Below are 16,380 nucleotides of genomic sequence, written 5' to 3'. Positions count from 1 at the left end.
TGGGGTGGGGTGGTTCTTTTTAGGGCTGTACCCTCTGCACATGGAAGTTCCCAGGCTAGGGGGTTGCAACAGAGCTAGAGCTGCCAGCCTACACCACAGCCACAGTAACCTCTGATCTGAGCGGCTTCTGCGACTATACCACCGTTCACGGCAATGCCAGATCCCCAACCCACTGAGGGAGGCCAGGGACTGAACCCGCATCCTCATGGATACTAGTCGGATTCATTTCTGCTGTGCCACAATGGGAACTCCCCTGGTTGTGCTTTGCTGCGAGTTTCTAGCTTGGACTGAGAGTGGTCAGAAAGGAATGAGTAGGTGCTCCTGCTGTGGCGCAACGAGATCGGTGGCTTCTTGGGAGCTCTGGGATGAGGGTTTGATCCCCGGCCTAGCATAGTGTGATCCCGTGTTGCCTCAGCTGCCTGGCCTAGGAGCTCCATATCCCGCCGCCAAAAAAAAGGTGGGGGGTAGGTCCTAAGAGGGCAAGAGGGTCAGAGGGTCTTGATAGGGAGGTTGTAGCTGGAGAGGAAGGGACAGAAGCGGTGGGCGGTCCCAGGAGGTGCCTTGGAGACCTGAGGTGGGAGGAGCCGGGACCTTTGGAGTCTGGGCTAGGGAAGGTTGTTCCCTGGTCCTCCAGCAAAAAGCGCAGCTCCCTCTTCCGCAAGATCACGAAACAGTCGAACCTGCTGCACACTAGCCGCTCGCTGTCGTCGTTGAACCGCTCGCTGTCGTCCAGCGACAGTCTCCCGGGCTCGCCCACGCACGGGCTGCCGGCGCGCTCTCCCACCCACAGCTACCGCTCCACGCCTGATTCCGCCTACCTAGGTAGGCCCTGCGCCTGCGCTGGGGGAGAGCAGCGGGCGGTGGCGGGGAGGTTCCCTCGCGGTGTCCCCTCCGCCCCCCGCCCTCAATACCTTCTCCCGCCCGCCCCCAGGAGCCTCGTCCCAGAGCAGCTCGCCGGCCTCTAGCACGCCCAACTCGCCGGCATCGTCGGCCTCGCACCACATCCGGCCCAGCACGCTGCACGGTCTGTCGCCAAAGCTGCACCGCCAGTACCGCTCTGCGCGCTGCAAGTCTGCCGGCAACATCCCACTGTCGCCGCTGGCGCACACGCCGTCCCCCACGCAGGCCTCACCGCCGCCCCTGCCCGGCCACACAGTGGGCAGCTCGCATACGACCCAGAGCTTCCCAGCCAAATTGCACTCGTCCCCACCGGTGGTGCGGCCGCGTCCCAAGAGTGCCGAGCCTCCGCGCTCGCCACTCCTCAAACGCGTGCAGTCGGCCGAGAAGCTGGGAGCCTCGCTGGGCGCCGACAAGAAGGGCGCACTGCGCAAACACAGCCTCGAGGTGGGCCACCCGGATTTCCGCAAGGACTTCCATGGCGAGCTGGCACTGCACAGCCTCGCGGAGTCGGACGGCGAGACGCCCCCTGTTGAGGGTCCCGGAGCGTCCCGACAGGTCGCAGTCCGCCGCCTGGGCCGCCAGGAGTCGCCCCTGAGCCTGGGCGCGGACCCGCTGCTGCCCGAGGGCGCCCCCAGGCCGCCGGCACTGATTAAGGAGAAGGAGTCCCCAGGCGGCGCTGAGGCCTGCACCCCGCCCCGTGTGACGACCCCCGGGGGTCGGACCCTAGAGCGGGACTCCAGCAGCAGGCAACACCAGAGTGTGCAGACAGAGGATGGCATGGGTGGGGGGGCCAGGGCCGTGGCCAAGGCCGCGCTGAGCCCAGTGCAGGAACATGAGACGGGCCGGCGCAGCAGCTCTGGTGAAGCAGGCACACCTCCGGTGCCCATTGTCGTAGAGCCAGTGCGGCCTGGGGCCAAAGCAGAGGTGTCCCAGCCCCCTGGTGTGGACTCCAAGGGGTTGCAGGAATCTGCACCCCTGTCGCCTCCTGCACCCGAGGCCCCCCGGGGCCGGGAGCGCTGGGTGCTGGAAGTGGTGGAGGAGCGGACCACTCTGAGCGGGCCTCGTTCCAAACCTGTCTCTCCCAAGCTCTCCCCAGACCCCCAGACTCCCTCCCCAGCCCCAACAAAGAATGTGCCCAGCAGTGCGGGGCTCCCAGCCCCACCTGCTTCCCTTCTGGTCCCAACCACCAAGCCTGAGGTGGGGCTGACCTCAAGGTGCCCTGCTGAAGCTGTGCCCCCAGCAGGCCTGACCAAAAAAGGGGCGCCCTGCCCCATGCCCCCAGGCCCATAGCAGAGGGAGCCGCTGGCCCTGCGCTGTACAGCCACCTGTATACATATGTACACATATAAATAAAGTGCTTCTGTGCTGCGTGAGCTTTCTGGGGCTCACCCCTCCTCCCCTAGCAAGGCAGAACATCCTGTTTCTGCCCCTTTGCCTGTGTGCTTGTTGAGGGGTGGAGCTCTAGTCCTGGTTACCATGAAGAGGAGAGGTGAACCTTGGCTGCATTCTTCCTTGTGGTCCCACTTGGTGTCTCACCTTTCTGCCAGCTGCCCCCACATCCTTAGCAAACTGAAGTGTTGTTCTGAATCCTAGTTCCCACCTGAAGAAAAGATTAACAGCCTCATTCACCAATTCACTTTTATTCCTTAGCAATCCTGAGGCAGGTGTTAGGATTCCCATTTTGCAGATGAGTAGACTGAGTCACAGAGGCACACAATTAAGGCTGAACTGTTGAGAGGGGACTAAACAGATTCAAACTGAAGTCTGAATTGGCCCCTGAGCCTTAATCCTTTGCTGGGCTTCTTGGAGAGAAGGCCCTGTTCTCCTTCTCACAGGGCTCCCAGGCCTTCACCAGAGGCTTGAAGGCCTTCCAGAGTGCAGGCAGCTGGGCACACAGTGTGCCCCCACCCCGATGCTCCTCTCTTTTGTTCCGATTCATGTCACCCACACAGGTCCAGGGCCTTTCTGGGGCTACACACCACTTGGAGTGGTCTTCTGTGGCATTGAAGTTTGGCCCCGCTGGGCCAGGAAAGGCTATCTGGGTCACATCCAGCACGTGCTGGACCCCAGAGCAGTTGGAGGGCAGGATTCCAGCAGATCTTTGCCAGAATTGGACCTGCAGGTTGCTGCCAAGGGCTTCTGCCAACCAGCCAGAGTACAGGTCTGTAGAGGATGGAAAGGCATGGGCAAGGTCAAGGACACTGCTTGGGATTCCCTAGGCCAATTCTCTCTGAACTCAGTTCCCTCCATTCCTGATAACCTAGGAAATTTATGGTTATTTAAGATTTAAATCTAAGACTAATAGTCCTGGAATTCCCATTGTGGCTTAGTGAGTTAAAAATCCAACTAGTGTCCGTGAGGATGCAGGTTTGATCCCTGGCCTACCTCAGTAGGTTAAGGATCTGGTGTTGCTGTGGCTGAGATGTAGGCTGGCAGCTGCAGCTCTGATTCGACCCCTAGCCTGGGAACTTCCATATTGTCAGGGGTGTGGCCCAAAAAAAAAAGAAAAAGAAGAAAAAAAAAGAGTAATAGTCCTTACTAACTACTTTATATGCATCCCTTCACTCATGATGGCCCTTTAAAATGGTACCCCCATTTTTCAGATAACCCAGTTCAGGCCCTGATTAAACCAGCATTACATAGCCAGAAACCAATATTTGAACCCAGGTCTAGTGCTTGTTTACCTCTCATGCAATTGACTCCCAAAGTGTCCTCCTCTCTGTCCCTGACCTGTCCTCAACCATGGATAAACCCTCTGTGCAGAGAAAGAGTTCAACCCTCATTCTCAGGGCTCACCGTCTCCAAAGTTTCCACACTTAGCAAAGCTCTGGAATGAGGCCCCTGCTTTTGATGTGAGTGTTACACTGCTGTTCCAGGGTTCCTGGAGAACATGATGGCCCTTGACTACCTCCTCCAGGTAGGGGAATTTCCTGGCGAAGTCTCCCTCCAGCTTGTAATCATACACCATGGGGTAGGTGTAGGTCAGCTGTCTGCCTAGAGGGCAAGGGGAGAAGAAAATGAGGGACTGTTTCAAGTTGCTGGCTTGGGAATCAGGGACTCACCCGCCTCCCTGTCTCCACTTACTGATATTCAGGAACTGGGTGAGAGGGAAAGATACGCAGATCAGTGTCTGCCCATAGGTTCGGGCGCTAGGAGGCCAGCTGTATGCAGCAGAGGAGGAAGGTGGAGGGAAGTTTGGAACGCTGTGGATTAGCCAGAAGCCCCCTTCTTGGTCCAGGAGCAGTACACCTGAACCAAAAATTGGGGGTCAGGGGGACTGCTTGAGGCAGTCACAGGCAAGCACATGTGCAACCAGGAACACTCTTTGTCTGGAGATTGTGGAGGCAGTGTCAGGACCACTGCTGAGCTCAGATTCCACAGCCATAAATTCTCATAGCCCAGAAGAAGGACAACATTGATGTAAGGAAAAACAGGAGCTCCACTGTGGCACAAAGGGCTTGTTGGAGGCTAGGAAACACTGGGACTTGGGTTTGATCTCCGACCCCACACAGCACAGTGGGTTAACCCCAAATGGTGGGTTAAGGACCTGGCTTCAGCTTAGGTTGAGACTGTGGCTGGGATCTGATCCCTGGCCTGGGAACTCCTTATGCCTCCGGGCAGCCAAAAATGAAAAAAAAAAGAAAAAGAAAAAGGAAAAACATGCCTAGGGTCTGACAGAACAGTCCCCCCTCATCCTCACCCCCACCCCCCGGCCCAGGATAAGCTGGGGAAAATGCAGAGGGAAACCAAAACCCTTTCCCCGCACCCCCAGTCTGGCCTCACCCTTCGTGTGCCCACGGTTGAAGAGTGCTGAGATCCTCTGTATTTAGGCGGTTGATCATTGTAGAGCAGGAAAGCTAGCTGGGGAAGATGGACAAGGGCAACGTGAAGGTTTCCCGCGGGTCAGGCCCACTCTAGAGTCCTACCGAAAGTTCCACCCTGGGGGTCCCTTCACCTGGCTGGTGTTTCGGTACAGCGGCAGCAGGCTGCGGCCCAAGGCGCCTGTGGAGCTGTTGATGGACCCCGCGCCGTCGCGCCAGCCTCCTGACTCCTCGTCCAAGTACTTGTACCGGAGCCCGCTCTGAGCCACATCTCCGGGACTGCTGTGGGCCGGCAGCTTGTAGACAACGAACCTGGACGTTGGAGAACGGACAGAAATGAAGAGATGGAACCCCAGTCCTCACCCAGGAGTGCAGCAATCCCCGGAGCGCCCGCCTTCTCACCAGTCCACAGGCTGCCCCGAGTCTCCGTAGCAGGTCAGGGTCCCCACAGGGACCCAGAGCAGCGCGGCCAATAGCAGGGGGCTCAGCGTGGCCATACAGCTAAAGGTCTAGGAATCTGTGTTGGGACAGCGAGGCGCGGGGGTCACGAGCTCTGCCCAGCCCGGCCCCTTTTGACTTTCACTTCCCCAAACCCCAAACCCGGGACTTCACGAGGACAGAGACTCCGCCCGCGAGTCGAGAATCAGAGATTTGAAAAGGCGGGGAGGGCGGTGGGGGGCGCGGGGCTTCCTTTTGGGCAAGTCACTCCCGTAGGCTCCCACCCCCGCTCCGGCCTGTGTGCAGCCAGCTCCTGCTGGTGGCGGACTGGTCCCGGATAGACTCCACCCTCTGGCTCGGCATAGACCACGCCCCCTCACGGCAAGGTGGTTCCCTTCTCTGAGCTCCGACTCTGCTCCTGGCCAATCACAGCACACGTTTCTTCACTAGGCCCTGCCTCCGTCTCTTTCAATTCGGGCTAATCTCAATCAACACTCTTGCATGTAACCTCGTTCTACTCCATCACTCTGACCCTGGCTTCTTGTTTGCTCTCTCTCGCTTTCTCTCTCTCTTTTTTCTTTTTCTTTTTCTTTTTTTCTTTTTTTGTAGCACGTGGAGCTTCCCAGGCTAGGGGTCCAATTGGAGCTGTAGTCGCCAGCCTACACCACAGCCACAGCAACACCTGATCCTTAGCCCACTGAGAGAGGCCCACGATTGAACCTAGGTACTCATGTTTAATAGATTCTTTTCCGCTGAGCCATGACGGGAACTCCTCTCTCTCTCCCTCTCCCTCACCCTCAGCCTAGCCTTTTCTCTCTCTCTCTTTAGGGCCGTACCTGAGGCATAGAGAAGTTCCCAGGCTAGGGGACCAGTCAGAGCTGCAGCAGCTGGCCCAAGCCACAGCAATGCGGGATCCGAGCCTCATCTGCGACCTACGCCTGCAGCTTACGGCAACACCAGATCCTTACCCACTGAGCGAGGTCAGGGATGGAACCCGCATCCTCATCAACAATATGTCAGGTTCTTAACCCATTGGACCACAACGGGAACTCCCAAGGTTTGCTCTCTTAAAAGGCGCTTGGGGAGTTCCCGTCGTGGCTCAGTGGTTAACGAATCCTACTAGGAACCATGAGGTTGAGGGTTCTATCCCTGGCTTTGCTCAGTGGGTTAAGGACCCGGCATTGCCGTGAGCTGTGGTGTAGGTTGCAGACACGGCTCAGATCCCGTGTTGCTGTGGCTCTGGTGTAGGCCGGTGGCTACAGCTCCAATTAGACCCTTATCCTGGGAACCTCCATATGCCGTGGGAGTGGCCCAAGAAATGGCAAAAAGACAAAAAGACAAAAAAAAAAAAAAAAAGGCGCTTGGGCTCCTGGTCCTCCCGCTTCATTCTGCGTGTCCCACCCCCACCCCCCACCCCCAAGATTCGAGGGTTCACTTTGGATTGCGGCAGGGTGAAGGATGCTGGGGCTCTGGCACCCAGCTGAGGGTTCTTAAATGGAGGATGTGAACGTCCCTGGATTTCAAGGCAGGAGGCAAGAACCAGGTAGCTTGACCTTGGGGTGGGGGAGCGGCCAAGGCCTGCTGTGCCCAAAGAGGATTGCCCAGCCTTATGATATGAGGGTGAGAGTGTGTGTTTGCCCCCACCCCATACCACCTCTGAGGTTACAGCTTCCTCCCATCTTCCAGCACCCAAAACCCACGAAGTCAGACAAACACTGAAGCTTTATCTGGGAGGGGCATTTTTACAGGACCCATAACCATTCACAGCAGATGCCAGCCACTATGTGGAGCTTCAGGAGTCACAGTGTGAAGTCTTCTAGAACCAGGGTCTCTGACAAGCCTCATCCCACAACCCCTTCAGCTTTCTAGGGCCACCTATGAACTGGTCTGATGGTCCAGCTCTCTGAGGGTCTGTCTCTTTGTCAGAAGTGTTTAAGTGTCCACCCGAGTCCATTTATTTGGAGGTCTATCTTGCCGGGTCTATGTGACTGTGTGTCACTGTGTGGCTCCCTGTGGTCAAGGACATGTGGGAGCTTTCACTGGAGGCTCCCTCAGGTCTCTCTATGGGCCAGTCCTTGATCTTATGGTGGATCTGTGGGGCCAAGAGTCCTGACAAGGGTTCATCTGAGGGAAAACCACCCTGTGTGGATCCATTCGGGTTCCAACCCCAGTCCCTGGGGAAGGTCCAAGTGCCAGCGCTGGGCTCAAAGATGACGCTTCATATGCAAGGCCAGGTGATCGGAGCGGGAAAAAGCTCGCGGGCAGAGCTGGCAGCGGAAGGGGCGCTGTCCGGTGTGTTTTCGGTAGTGACGGGTCAGCTCATCAGAGCGCGCGAACCTCCAGCCACAGCCATCCCACGTGCAGGCGTATGGCTTCTCCCCTGTAGGGAAGAGGGAGCTTTGAGCGCCACTGTCTGTCCCACCTGGTTCCAGGGTCCTCTCCAGAATTGGGCCGCACTCCTTTGCCCAACCTTGGCTGGGACTAGGATGAGGCAAGTGAAGGGCCTAGGGTGCAAAATTTAAGGAGGCACTCTTCCAGGGAGAGCCTGAGTCTGCACCCAGGTGCGACCTCTGTGGCCCCGAACCTTCTGTGACCTGGCAGCAGGCTCGATTTCATTTCCTGGACACAAGTCGCATCTTTTACACTACTGGTCCTACTTCCTGTGCCCTGGTACCCTGTGCGCGCATCCTAATGCTATCACAGTCTCCATCCTTTGGCACTCTCCTCTGTGTTCCAGCCCCTCCCTTGCACCAGGGGGCCTTCCAGCTGCTGCCCAATCCTGACCCTGATCTTGGCTCTTGAGCCTAGAAATCCACCTGGTGTTCCAGGCCCTGTCTTCGGCGATTCCACTCTCTCCCTGCTAGACCTGGCCCCTCCTTCCTGAGTCCCAGTGCAGGTCTATACACGTGGGCCCATCCTCTGTGCAGACCCCGAAGAATAGGCCTCATCCCTCCTCTTCCCTGCCACTATTCTTCGTCCCCACCCATCTTTTGGCTCTTTGGGACCTGGCTTCTCCTCCTAAGCCCACCCTCTTCTGTTTCCCGGCTATTTTCCTTTACTCTTCAGGACCTGCCTGGGCGTCAGGGCTCCTGCAACTAACTCTTCTGAGCTCCAGCACACCCCCTACAGTCTGCCTCCGCCTCCATGCCAAGCAACCTAATTTTCATACCCCTGGTTAAGGCCCCAGAACCCCTAACTCCCGCTTCTTGCTGCCACAAACCTGAACCCTGTATCTTTGGCCCCACCCCTGGTATTTAGAATTGTCCCCTCCCCTCAGTCCCTCTAGCCCCATTCCCTACACCTCTGGTCCAGCTTTCTACTTCTCTGCCTGTCCCGGGCCCTGATCTTTTTTTTTTTTTTTTTTTTTTGCTTTTTAGGGCAGAACCTGTGGCATATGCATGTTCCCAGGCTAGGGGTCGAATCGGAGCTGCAGCTGCGGGCCACAGCCACAGCAACACCACACCGCAGCTTGCGGCAACGCCGGATCCTTAACCCGCTGGGCTGGGCCAGGGATGGAACGCGTTTCCTCATGGATGCTGAGCCACAACAGGAACTCCCCAGGCCCAGATCTTACCCGTCGGTTCCCCAAAACGCTTCCCAGGTTTTCCAGATCCCTTCTCTGTCCCCACCCGCTTTCTGCACCGCTTGGGGTTGGACTCCTGGTGTCTCAGTCGGGTCCCAGCCTTTCCGCAGCACTTTGCTCCGAGATTTTGCTTTAGCCCCGCCCCTCGCTCTAGGTTTCCAACTAGACCGCACTCCTCTTCCAAGGCTCCGCCCCAGCCCCACCCCTGAGCCGGGCCCCGCCCCCTCACCGGTGTGCGTGCGTAGATGTGCCTTCAGGTGCGAGCTCTTAGTGTAGCTCTTGCCGCAGCCGGGGTGCGTACACGTGTGGGCCGCCTGCCTCTTGCGTGCCCAAGATCGCCGGCTGCGCTTGGATGGCGCAGCCTCTGCGGTTCCTCCTGAGTCTCCTGTGGTCCCCCCGAGTCCTGCACCTGCCGTCCCGGGTCCTAGACAACTCAGGAAGGAGTGAGGCGTAGCGGGGCCGGGCGCCGGGGCCGGGAGCCCACGGAAGAGCTGGAAGTGCCCTTGGTACTGCGGCATTGCGTACAGCCCTGGGTACCCGGACAGCAGCCCATAGGGGGCGCCCGGGGCTGCCTGCACTGGAAGCCCGGTCCGCGGGAAGTAGCTACCGGAGGAACCCGCACCTGGCCCCGGGTACATCGGCTGCAGCGGCAGCGCCTTTGGCTCGGGGGCTGGGATCAGGGCTGGGCCCACGTAGGCGTCGGGAGCCGGGGTTCGTGGGGTTGGGCGCGCCCAGCCCGGGTGCTCTTCGGCACCCAAGATCCCAGCCACCAACCCTGGGCCGCCTGCATAAGTGCCCAGAACATCGGGCGGCGTTGGGAATTGCGCCCCAGGGCCCTCGCCAGGAGCCAGGGTGCAAGTTTGGGGCGCGCAGGTCTGGGATGTGCTGCCCAGCTCTGGGCACTGGAAGTTGGTGAGGAGGAGATCCAGGTCCCAGGGGGTAGCCACGTCCCTCTCATCATCTTCGTTCTCCTTGGGTGCGTCTTCCAACTCCGGCCTCACATGGAGGGGTGGCCCGGTGGGGTCGGGGGGACCTGGGCCCAAGTCCTGCACCTCTTCAGAGCGCCACCACTGTGGGAGGGAGCCGGTAGCAAGAAGCTTCAGTGGACACCAGGGTATCCTGCCCAGAGATGATGGGGGGCCCGGATGCCCTGATGGGGGCAGGCTGGCCAGAGGCTCAGGAAAGGAATCTTGTTTGCTTGTCCATCATGTCAGTCTGTCCCACTCCCTCACACTGTCGTCCTCATGCCCCCCACCCCCATCTCAGCTCCAGAGACAGAGGTCTATCGGGTCAGGCTGGAGACAGCCGATAAGGCTTACATTATCTAGAGCCACACTGAGGCGTGGGGGAAGGGCTGACAGAGCCAAGAATGGAAGGTTAGGGAAGGCTCAGCCTTGCCTCAGTTTCCCCCCAGAATCTTCAACTCCTTCCCTGTCCCCCAACAAAACTAATCCCAAGATTAATTCATGGGTGTCCCCTAGACATATCTGCAATTTCCCTCTGATATCTGAGCTTGTCTCCCTGAGTCTAGATGTCCATGTTGTTCAGTTCCCAGCCTTAGTTTTCTGTGACAGAAATAGGCCCCTAGACCAAGGTCAGAACCCTGGCCTGCACTGAGGACTCACAGTCCTGACCAGGTCTCTGAATTCCAGGTAAAGATGCAGATCTGATCCCCCAGCTCTGTGGTCTGGGCCTGGAACCCCAGCCAGCCCGTCTAGACCCCACCTGACCCCACCTTGAGGAAGTCTTCCTGTGTGTCCGAGAAGGGGCCCAGGGTGGTCAGCGTGCTGATGGAGGGCAAGGCGGTCTCTGCTGCAGCCATGGCTGGCTGGTGCCTGCCCTGGGGCTCAGGCCTCTTCTCCTTTGGCAGCCTCGTGGGCTCTGAGGCTCTGCTGGCCCCTTGGAGGGCTCCTCTCTGCCCTTAGCTGATTGGCTGCAGCCCCTGATAAGGGGCAGGCAAAGGCGTGGGTCACTGTTTCTGGGGAACCGACTTGCCTAGGGCTGTTTGGGGCTGAGCCTTAAAGACTCATCCTGTATCCAAAGCCAATCAGATATTCAGGGGCTGGGGGTTCAGGGGCTGGGGGTTCAGGGGCTGGGCAGTGAGGCACTGGGTTCCCAGAGAAGGAGAAACTTGGGGACATGCTCTCAGTTACTTTCCTGGAGAAGGGGTGACAGACAGAATAAGGATTCTAGAAAGGAATTTTGAGAGCCCCCTTGCCTCTGGCAGGACATTCTGGCTCTCCCCTTCCCCAATAAACGGCAGCAACCGTGTTGATGGCGGGACTTGGCACAAACTCCCTGCCAAGGCAAGCATTATCAGACTCCCCAGATGCTGGAGGCTGCTATCAGGTGGGGGCCCAGATCAGCTAAGGCTCTGTCCCTGGTGAGTGGCAGGGCTGGGGGCTGGGGATTAACTTTTTTTTTAAGGGGTAGGGGAAGGACAGGGGTTTTCTTATCTTTTTGATCATTTTATTTTATTTTTTATTTCTAGGGACACACCTGCATCATATAGAAGTTCCAAGGCTAGGAGTTGAATCAGAGCTGCAGCGGCTGGCCTACAGCACAACAACAGCAACTCTGGATCTAAGTAGCATCTGCAACCTACTGCAGCTCAGAAAACACCGGATCCATTTAACCCAATGAGTGGGGCCAGGGATCGAACCCACATCCTCACGGATACTAGTGGTGTTCTTAACCCACTGAGCCACAACAGAAACTCCCAGGATTAACTTGCTTTTAAATTTCCTGGGTTGTGGGAGTTCCCGCTGTGGCTTGGCAGAAATGAATCTGACTAGCATCCATGAGGACGCAGGTTCAATCCCTGGCCTTGCTCAGTGGGATAAGGATCAGGCATTGCCGTAAGCTGTGGTGTAAATTCAAGATATGGCTTGGATTTGGCATTTCTGTGGCTGTGGCATAGGCTGGCAGCTGCAGCTCCAATTCAACCCCTAGCCTGGGAACCTCCATATGCCGTAGGTGCAGCCCTAGAAAGACTATATATATATATATATATATATATATTTTTTTTTTTCCCCTGGGTTGTAAGCTTCCAGGGTCTGTGCACAGTGGCAGGAGAGTCCCTTGCCCATCAACCATCACTGTTTACCATGGAGACGCCCCCATCCCCCAGGCGGCATTGCAGGGAGTGTGGCTGTGTGGGGGCTGAGGCTGGTACAACTAGAGCTGCTCCAGTGTGATGGGGGCTGGGGAGGAGGAGGTGACCTTGTCTTCTGGGTGGGATAGGACTGTTGGATGGGGCCACAGGAAGCACCTGACTTGCAGGAGACCTAGCGGCTGCTTGATTTCTACCCCACATCGGGGGAGGGGGTCTAAGGTTCTGTACCAGAGACCTCCACTATAGTGTCGAGGGAATCCAAGTAGGCCACACAGACACACATCGTGGACACATAGTTCATAGTCACACACACACACCATGCAATTACATAATGACACAAAGTCCTGGTTCCTTAGTCACACATTTCATGTAGTCCCTGCATATATCAATGTGTATCTGTGTATCATATGCATAGACATACATTTCCCAGGCACAAAACAACCATACACTACATTGGTCACACAATGTTACAGTCACACAATCCCTCGGACATAGAATTCATAATCAGGTGCTAACAATCACACACAGTTACCCAAAGCACAATCACATGGACACGATTTAATCACAACTAAATAGAGGGAAGATTCCTGGAAGTATTGTCACAGAACTATAGAAGGTGCAGTCACACAATCCCATCGAACACAGATGGAGTCTCAGACACAAAAGTGTGAAATTCGTCCAGACAGCCATTCATAAACACACAATGATGTAGTCATGCACATTGTTACACATCTGGCAGAGACACAATCACACGCTTCAATCTTACATAGTCACAGTACCTGTCTCTGATACAGTATATAATTAATTTTTTCTTTTTTGGCTGCTCCAGGGCATATGGAGTTCCTGGGCCAAGGATCAGATCCAAGCTGCAGTTGCAATCTATGCCCACAGTGCCAGGCCAGGGATGGAACCTGAGTCCCAGTGCCCCAGCAACCCCGCCATCCTACTGGGCCACAGCGGGGATGCCTACATAAAACTGCTTAGTTACACAATTGCACAGCTACTAATGCCCAGCCACAGGGAGCACACCCAAACACAGACAACCACACTAACATGGAATCAAGCACCCTGATAGTGAAAAGCACTCAACTTCACACAGACACTGTGTAGGCATATCACACTACAGACACAACCAGAGGTGGTGCATGAAAAATGCATCACACAACAAGATAAATTATCATGTGTAACAAGGGGAGGAGCAAAAAAGTAATGCAAAAGCTAGCTCAACAAACCCTCTAAGATAGCTATTTAAAAAAGGGGATGGGGTTCCCACTGCAATGCAAAGGAATTGGCAGAGTCTTGGGAGCGCTGGGATGTGGGTTGGATCCTCAGGCTAGTACAGTGCGTTCCTTAAGTTTTGGCATTTTGGTAGCTGTTGCTTGGGTTCAGACAGAGGCTTAGATCTGATCCCTGACCTGGGAACTCCAGATGCCCTGGAACAGCAAAAATAAGGGGGGGGATTTCCCTGGTGGCTCAGCTAGTTAAGGATCTGGCATTGTCACTGCAGTGGCTTGGGTTGCTGCTGTGGTGTGGGTTCAATCTCTGGCACAGGAACTTCCCCATGTCATAGCCATGGCCAAAAAGAAAAGAAAAAAAAAGTAAAAAAAAAAAAAAATGGAGTTCCCATCGTAGCGCAGTGGAGGCGGGTCCGACTAGGAACCATGAGGTTGTGGGTTAGATCCCTGGCCTTGCTTGGTGGGTTGAAGATCTGGCATTGCCGTGAGCTGTGGTGTAGGTCGGCGGCTATGGCTCCAATTCGACCCCGGGCTTGGGAACCTCCATGTGCTGTGGGTGTGGGCCTGGAATGACAAAAGACAAAAATAAATAAATAAATAAATCACATATTATGATTCCATTTATATGAAATATCCAGAATAGGCAAATCCATAGAGACAGAAGGATTAATGGTTACCGAGGGCTGCTAGGAGGAGGAAATGGAGAATGATTGTTCAGTGAGTACAAGGTCTCCTTTTGGGAGTGATGGAATTGTTCTGGAACTAGATAGAGGTGATGGTTGTGCAACATTCTAAATATACCAAAACCCACTGAATTGTACACTTTATTATTATTATTGTTTTTTGCCCATACCCAAAGCATGTGGAAGTTCCCAGGCCAGGGATCAAAACTGCACCACAGTAGCGACCCAAGCCACTGGAGGGACAAGGCCGAATACCTAACACATTGAGCCACAGAGCTCTTGAATTGTACACTTTAAATGGTTCATTTTGGGAGTTCCTGCTGCAGCTCAGTGGGTTAAGAATCTGACTGTAGGAGTTCCCATCGTGGCACAGCAGAAACGAATCTGACTAGGAACTGCGAGGTTGTGGGTTCGATCGCTGGCCTTGCTCAGTGGGTTAAGGATCTGGCGTAGCTGTGAGCTGTAGTATGGGTCACAGACTCGGTTTGGATCTGGCATTGCTGTGAGCTGTGGTATGGGTCACAGACTCAGCTTGGATCTGGCATTGCTGTGGCTCTGGTGTAGGCTGGCAGCTGTAGCTTCCATTAGATGCCTAGTCTGGGAACCTCCATATGCTGCGGGTGTGGCCCTAAAAAGACAAAAAAAAAAAAAAAAAAAAAAAAAAGAAAGAAAGAAAAGAAAAGAAAGAAAAGAAATTAGAGTGGTTTCCTGGACAGGAAAGCAGAGTTCCTCTTGGGGAGATAGCTCCTTGATTTGGGACAAGCTCTCAGGTGTGTTGGCTCTGAAGGGTGAAGAAAGAGGATGAGGGTCTAGAGAGAGGGGCAGGGCATCTGGTCAGGAGGTAAGGCCTCTGGGAGTGTGTAGCCAGTATAGATGAGGAACTTCCCTGGGTGTTAAGGCCTGAACCTCAATTTCAGTTCCTTGGTGTCTACGCCGTCATCACCCTCTACACTCTCTGTGCATCAGAGTATGCCAACACCCACAACAGCTCCAGGGCAGGGAGACTTGAGGAAAGGAAGGGATGAATGGAGGGAGGATATTGACTTCAGGTAGAGGGAGGTGTACAGAAGAATAAGAGCTAAGCAGAATCCCAGACATTTCAGGAGTTTCTGGCGTGACTCAGTGGAAACGAATCTGACTAGTATCCATGAGGACACAGGTTCCATCCCTGGCTTCGCTCAGTGTGTTAAGGATCTGGCGTTGCCGTGAGCTGTGGTGTAGGTTACAGATGCAGCTCATATCCTGCATTGCTGTGACTGTGGCTGTGTTGTAGGACAGCAGCTACAGCTCTGATTCAAACCCTAGCCTGGGAACCTCCATATGACATGGGTGCAGTCCTAAAAAGAAAATCCCAGACATTTCAGGGTGGTGATGGAGTCCCTTTTGAGTGAGGAGAAGGGTTAAAACCATTTTATTTGGATATTAATGGCAAGAAGGGCCCAGAAAGTGGGAGAGTCTAGATACACCCATGCCCCAGGAATTTTCAAGTTAGTGATCACATTCAGACACAATCTCATGGTTACTCCCATAATAGGCAGAGTACTTTATAACACACACAACTACCCAGATGGGAAGAAGTGTTCCTGGGTGGTCAGGGAGGGGCCTATCCTGAAAGCAGGAGGCCTAGATCCCAGTCCTGGTCTCTGCCCTGCACCTGACCCACTGTGACCTTGAGCAAGACCATTCTGCCTTCTGGGTCTGATTTTCCCAACTGGGAAATGGACAGGTCGTGGTAGATGTGTGACTTTCACATATAGTCAAGCATGATGCATCCAGATTCAAAAGCACATCACAGAAATGCTCATAAAAGCAGTCTAGGTGGGCATAGTTAACTCATTCAGGCATATACTCATGTCACACTCAAGCTCACAATCACATAATTGCACATAGACCAAATCACACTGATACATATAAGTATACACAATGGCACCAACATACACACAAAAATATTGCAAAAATCAAGTCGTATTCTCACAAAGAAAACAGGCACACCTAGAGAGAAGACCATCTAAACACAGTTACGCACTCAGTACCACACAGACATACCATCACATAGAATAACATTGCACAAGTTTCCACTTAGACAAGAAAACACATTCAGTCACACATATGTAGCCACAGTTACAAAGGCACACAACCACCCATAGTCAACAGCCCCACAGCATATCAGGCACATTCAGTCCCACTCACGTACAAGTACACAGTCACTCAGGCTCAATCAACCGCACAGAGTCGCATAGCACCGAGAATCACAAGAAGTCACATACAACCACTTGTGGCTGCACGTGCTTGGGACAGACTGGCAGACAGCTTGGGCTGAGATTGCCCACCGGAGTCCAACTCCTCTTCCCACACACAACACTAGGAAACCGCGAGGTCTAGTCTCCAGGGTTCCAGGACTCATTTTTCTTGTGCTTTGTTTTCCACGTTTAATTTCAGAATCCCTCTGCACACGCCTCTATAACTGACCAACCAAGAATGGACCAAGCCCCCTCCTAGGGCCAATCAGTGCAGAAATACAGCGGGCCAATCCGATTGGCTTACTCGCCTTCCGCCCTTTCTCAGTTCCGCTCCTTAAAGAAGACCAAGGTGCCTCCGCTAGGGC

General features: G+C 54.9%; 3 protein-coding genes across 4 annotated transcripts in view; 1 reads left to right on the top strand and 2 right to left on the bottom strand.

Moving 5' to 3' along the window:
* Nucleotides 1–2,273, top strand: part of MAST1 (microtubule associated serine/threonine kinase 1) — a 31,195-nt gene extending 28,922 nt beyond the window's left edge. For both annotated transcript variants that reach the window (XM_021083720.1, XM_021083721.1), the window contains exons 26-27: nt 635–822; nt 932–2,273. In XM_021083720.1, the coding sequence (XP_020939379.1) occupies nt 635–822; nt 932–2,190 (1,447 nt within the window). In that variant the 3' untranslated portion in view covers nt 2,191–2,273. The remainder of the gene's footprint in view (nt 1–634; nt 823–931) is intronic.
* DNASE2 (deoxyribonuclease 2, lysosomal) lies at nt 2,525–5,311 on the bottom strand. The gene is given in 7 exon segments (NM_214196.1): nt 2,525–3,063; nt 3,697–3,894; nt 3,985–4,149; nt 4,684–4,702; nt 4,705–4,761; nt 4,856–5,033; nt 5,124–5,311. Coding segments are annotated over 7 exon segments (1,092 nt in total). The 5' UTR covers nt 5,219–5,311; the 3' UTR covers nt 2,525–2,683.
* On the bottom strand, nt 6,882–10,615 carry KLF1 (Kruppel like factor 1). Its single transcript, NM_001134350.2, is given in 3 exon segments — nt 6,882–7,539; nt 8,972–9,812; nt 10,478–10,615. Coding segments are annotated over 3 exon segments (1,104 nt in total). The 5' UTR covers nt 10,565–10,615; the 3' UTR covers nt 6,882–7,363.

This window comes from Sus scrofa, chromosome 2 (genome assembly GCF_000003025.6).
Source record: "Sus scrofa isolate TJ Tabasco breed Duroc chromosome 2, Sscrofa11.1, whole genome shotgun sequence".
NCBI lineage: Eukaryota > Metazoa > Chordata > Mammalia > Artiodactyla > Suidae > Sus > Sus scrofa.
This window is presented reverse-complemented; position numbering and strand designations above follow the sequence as displayed.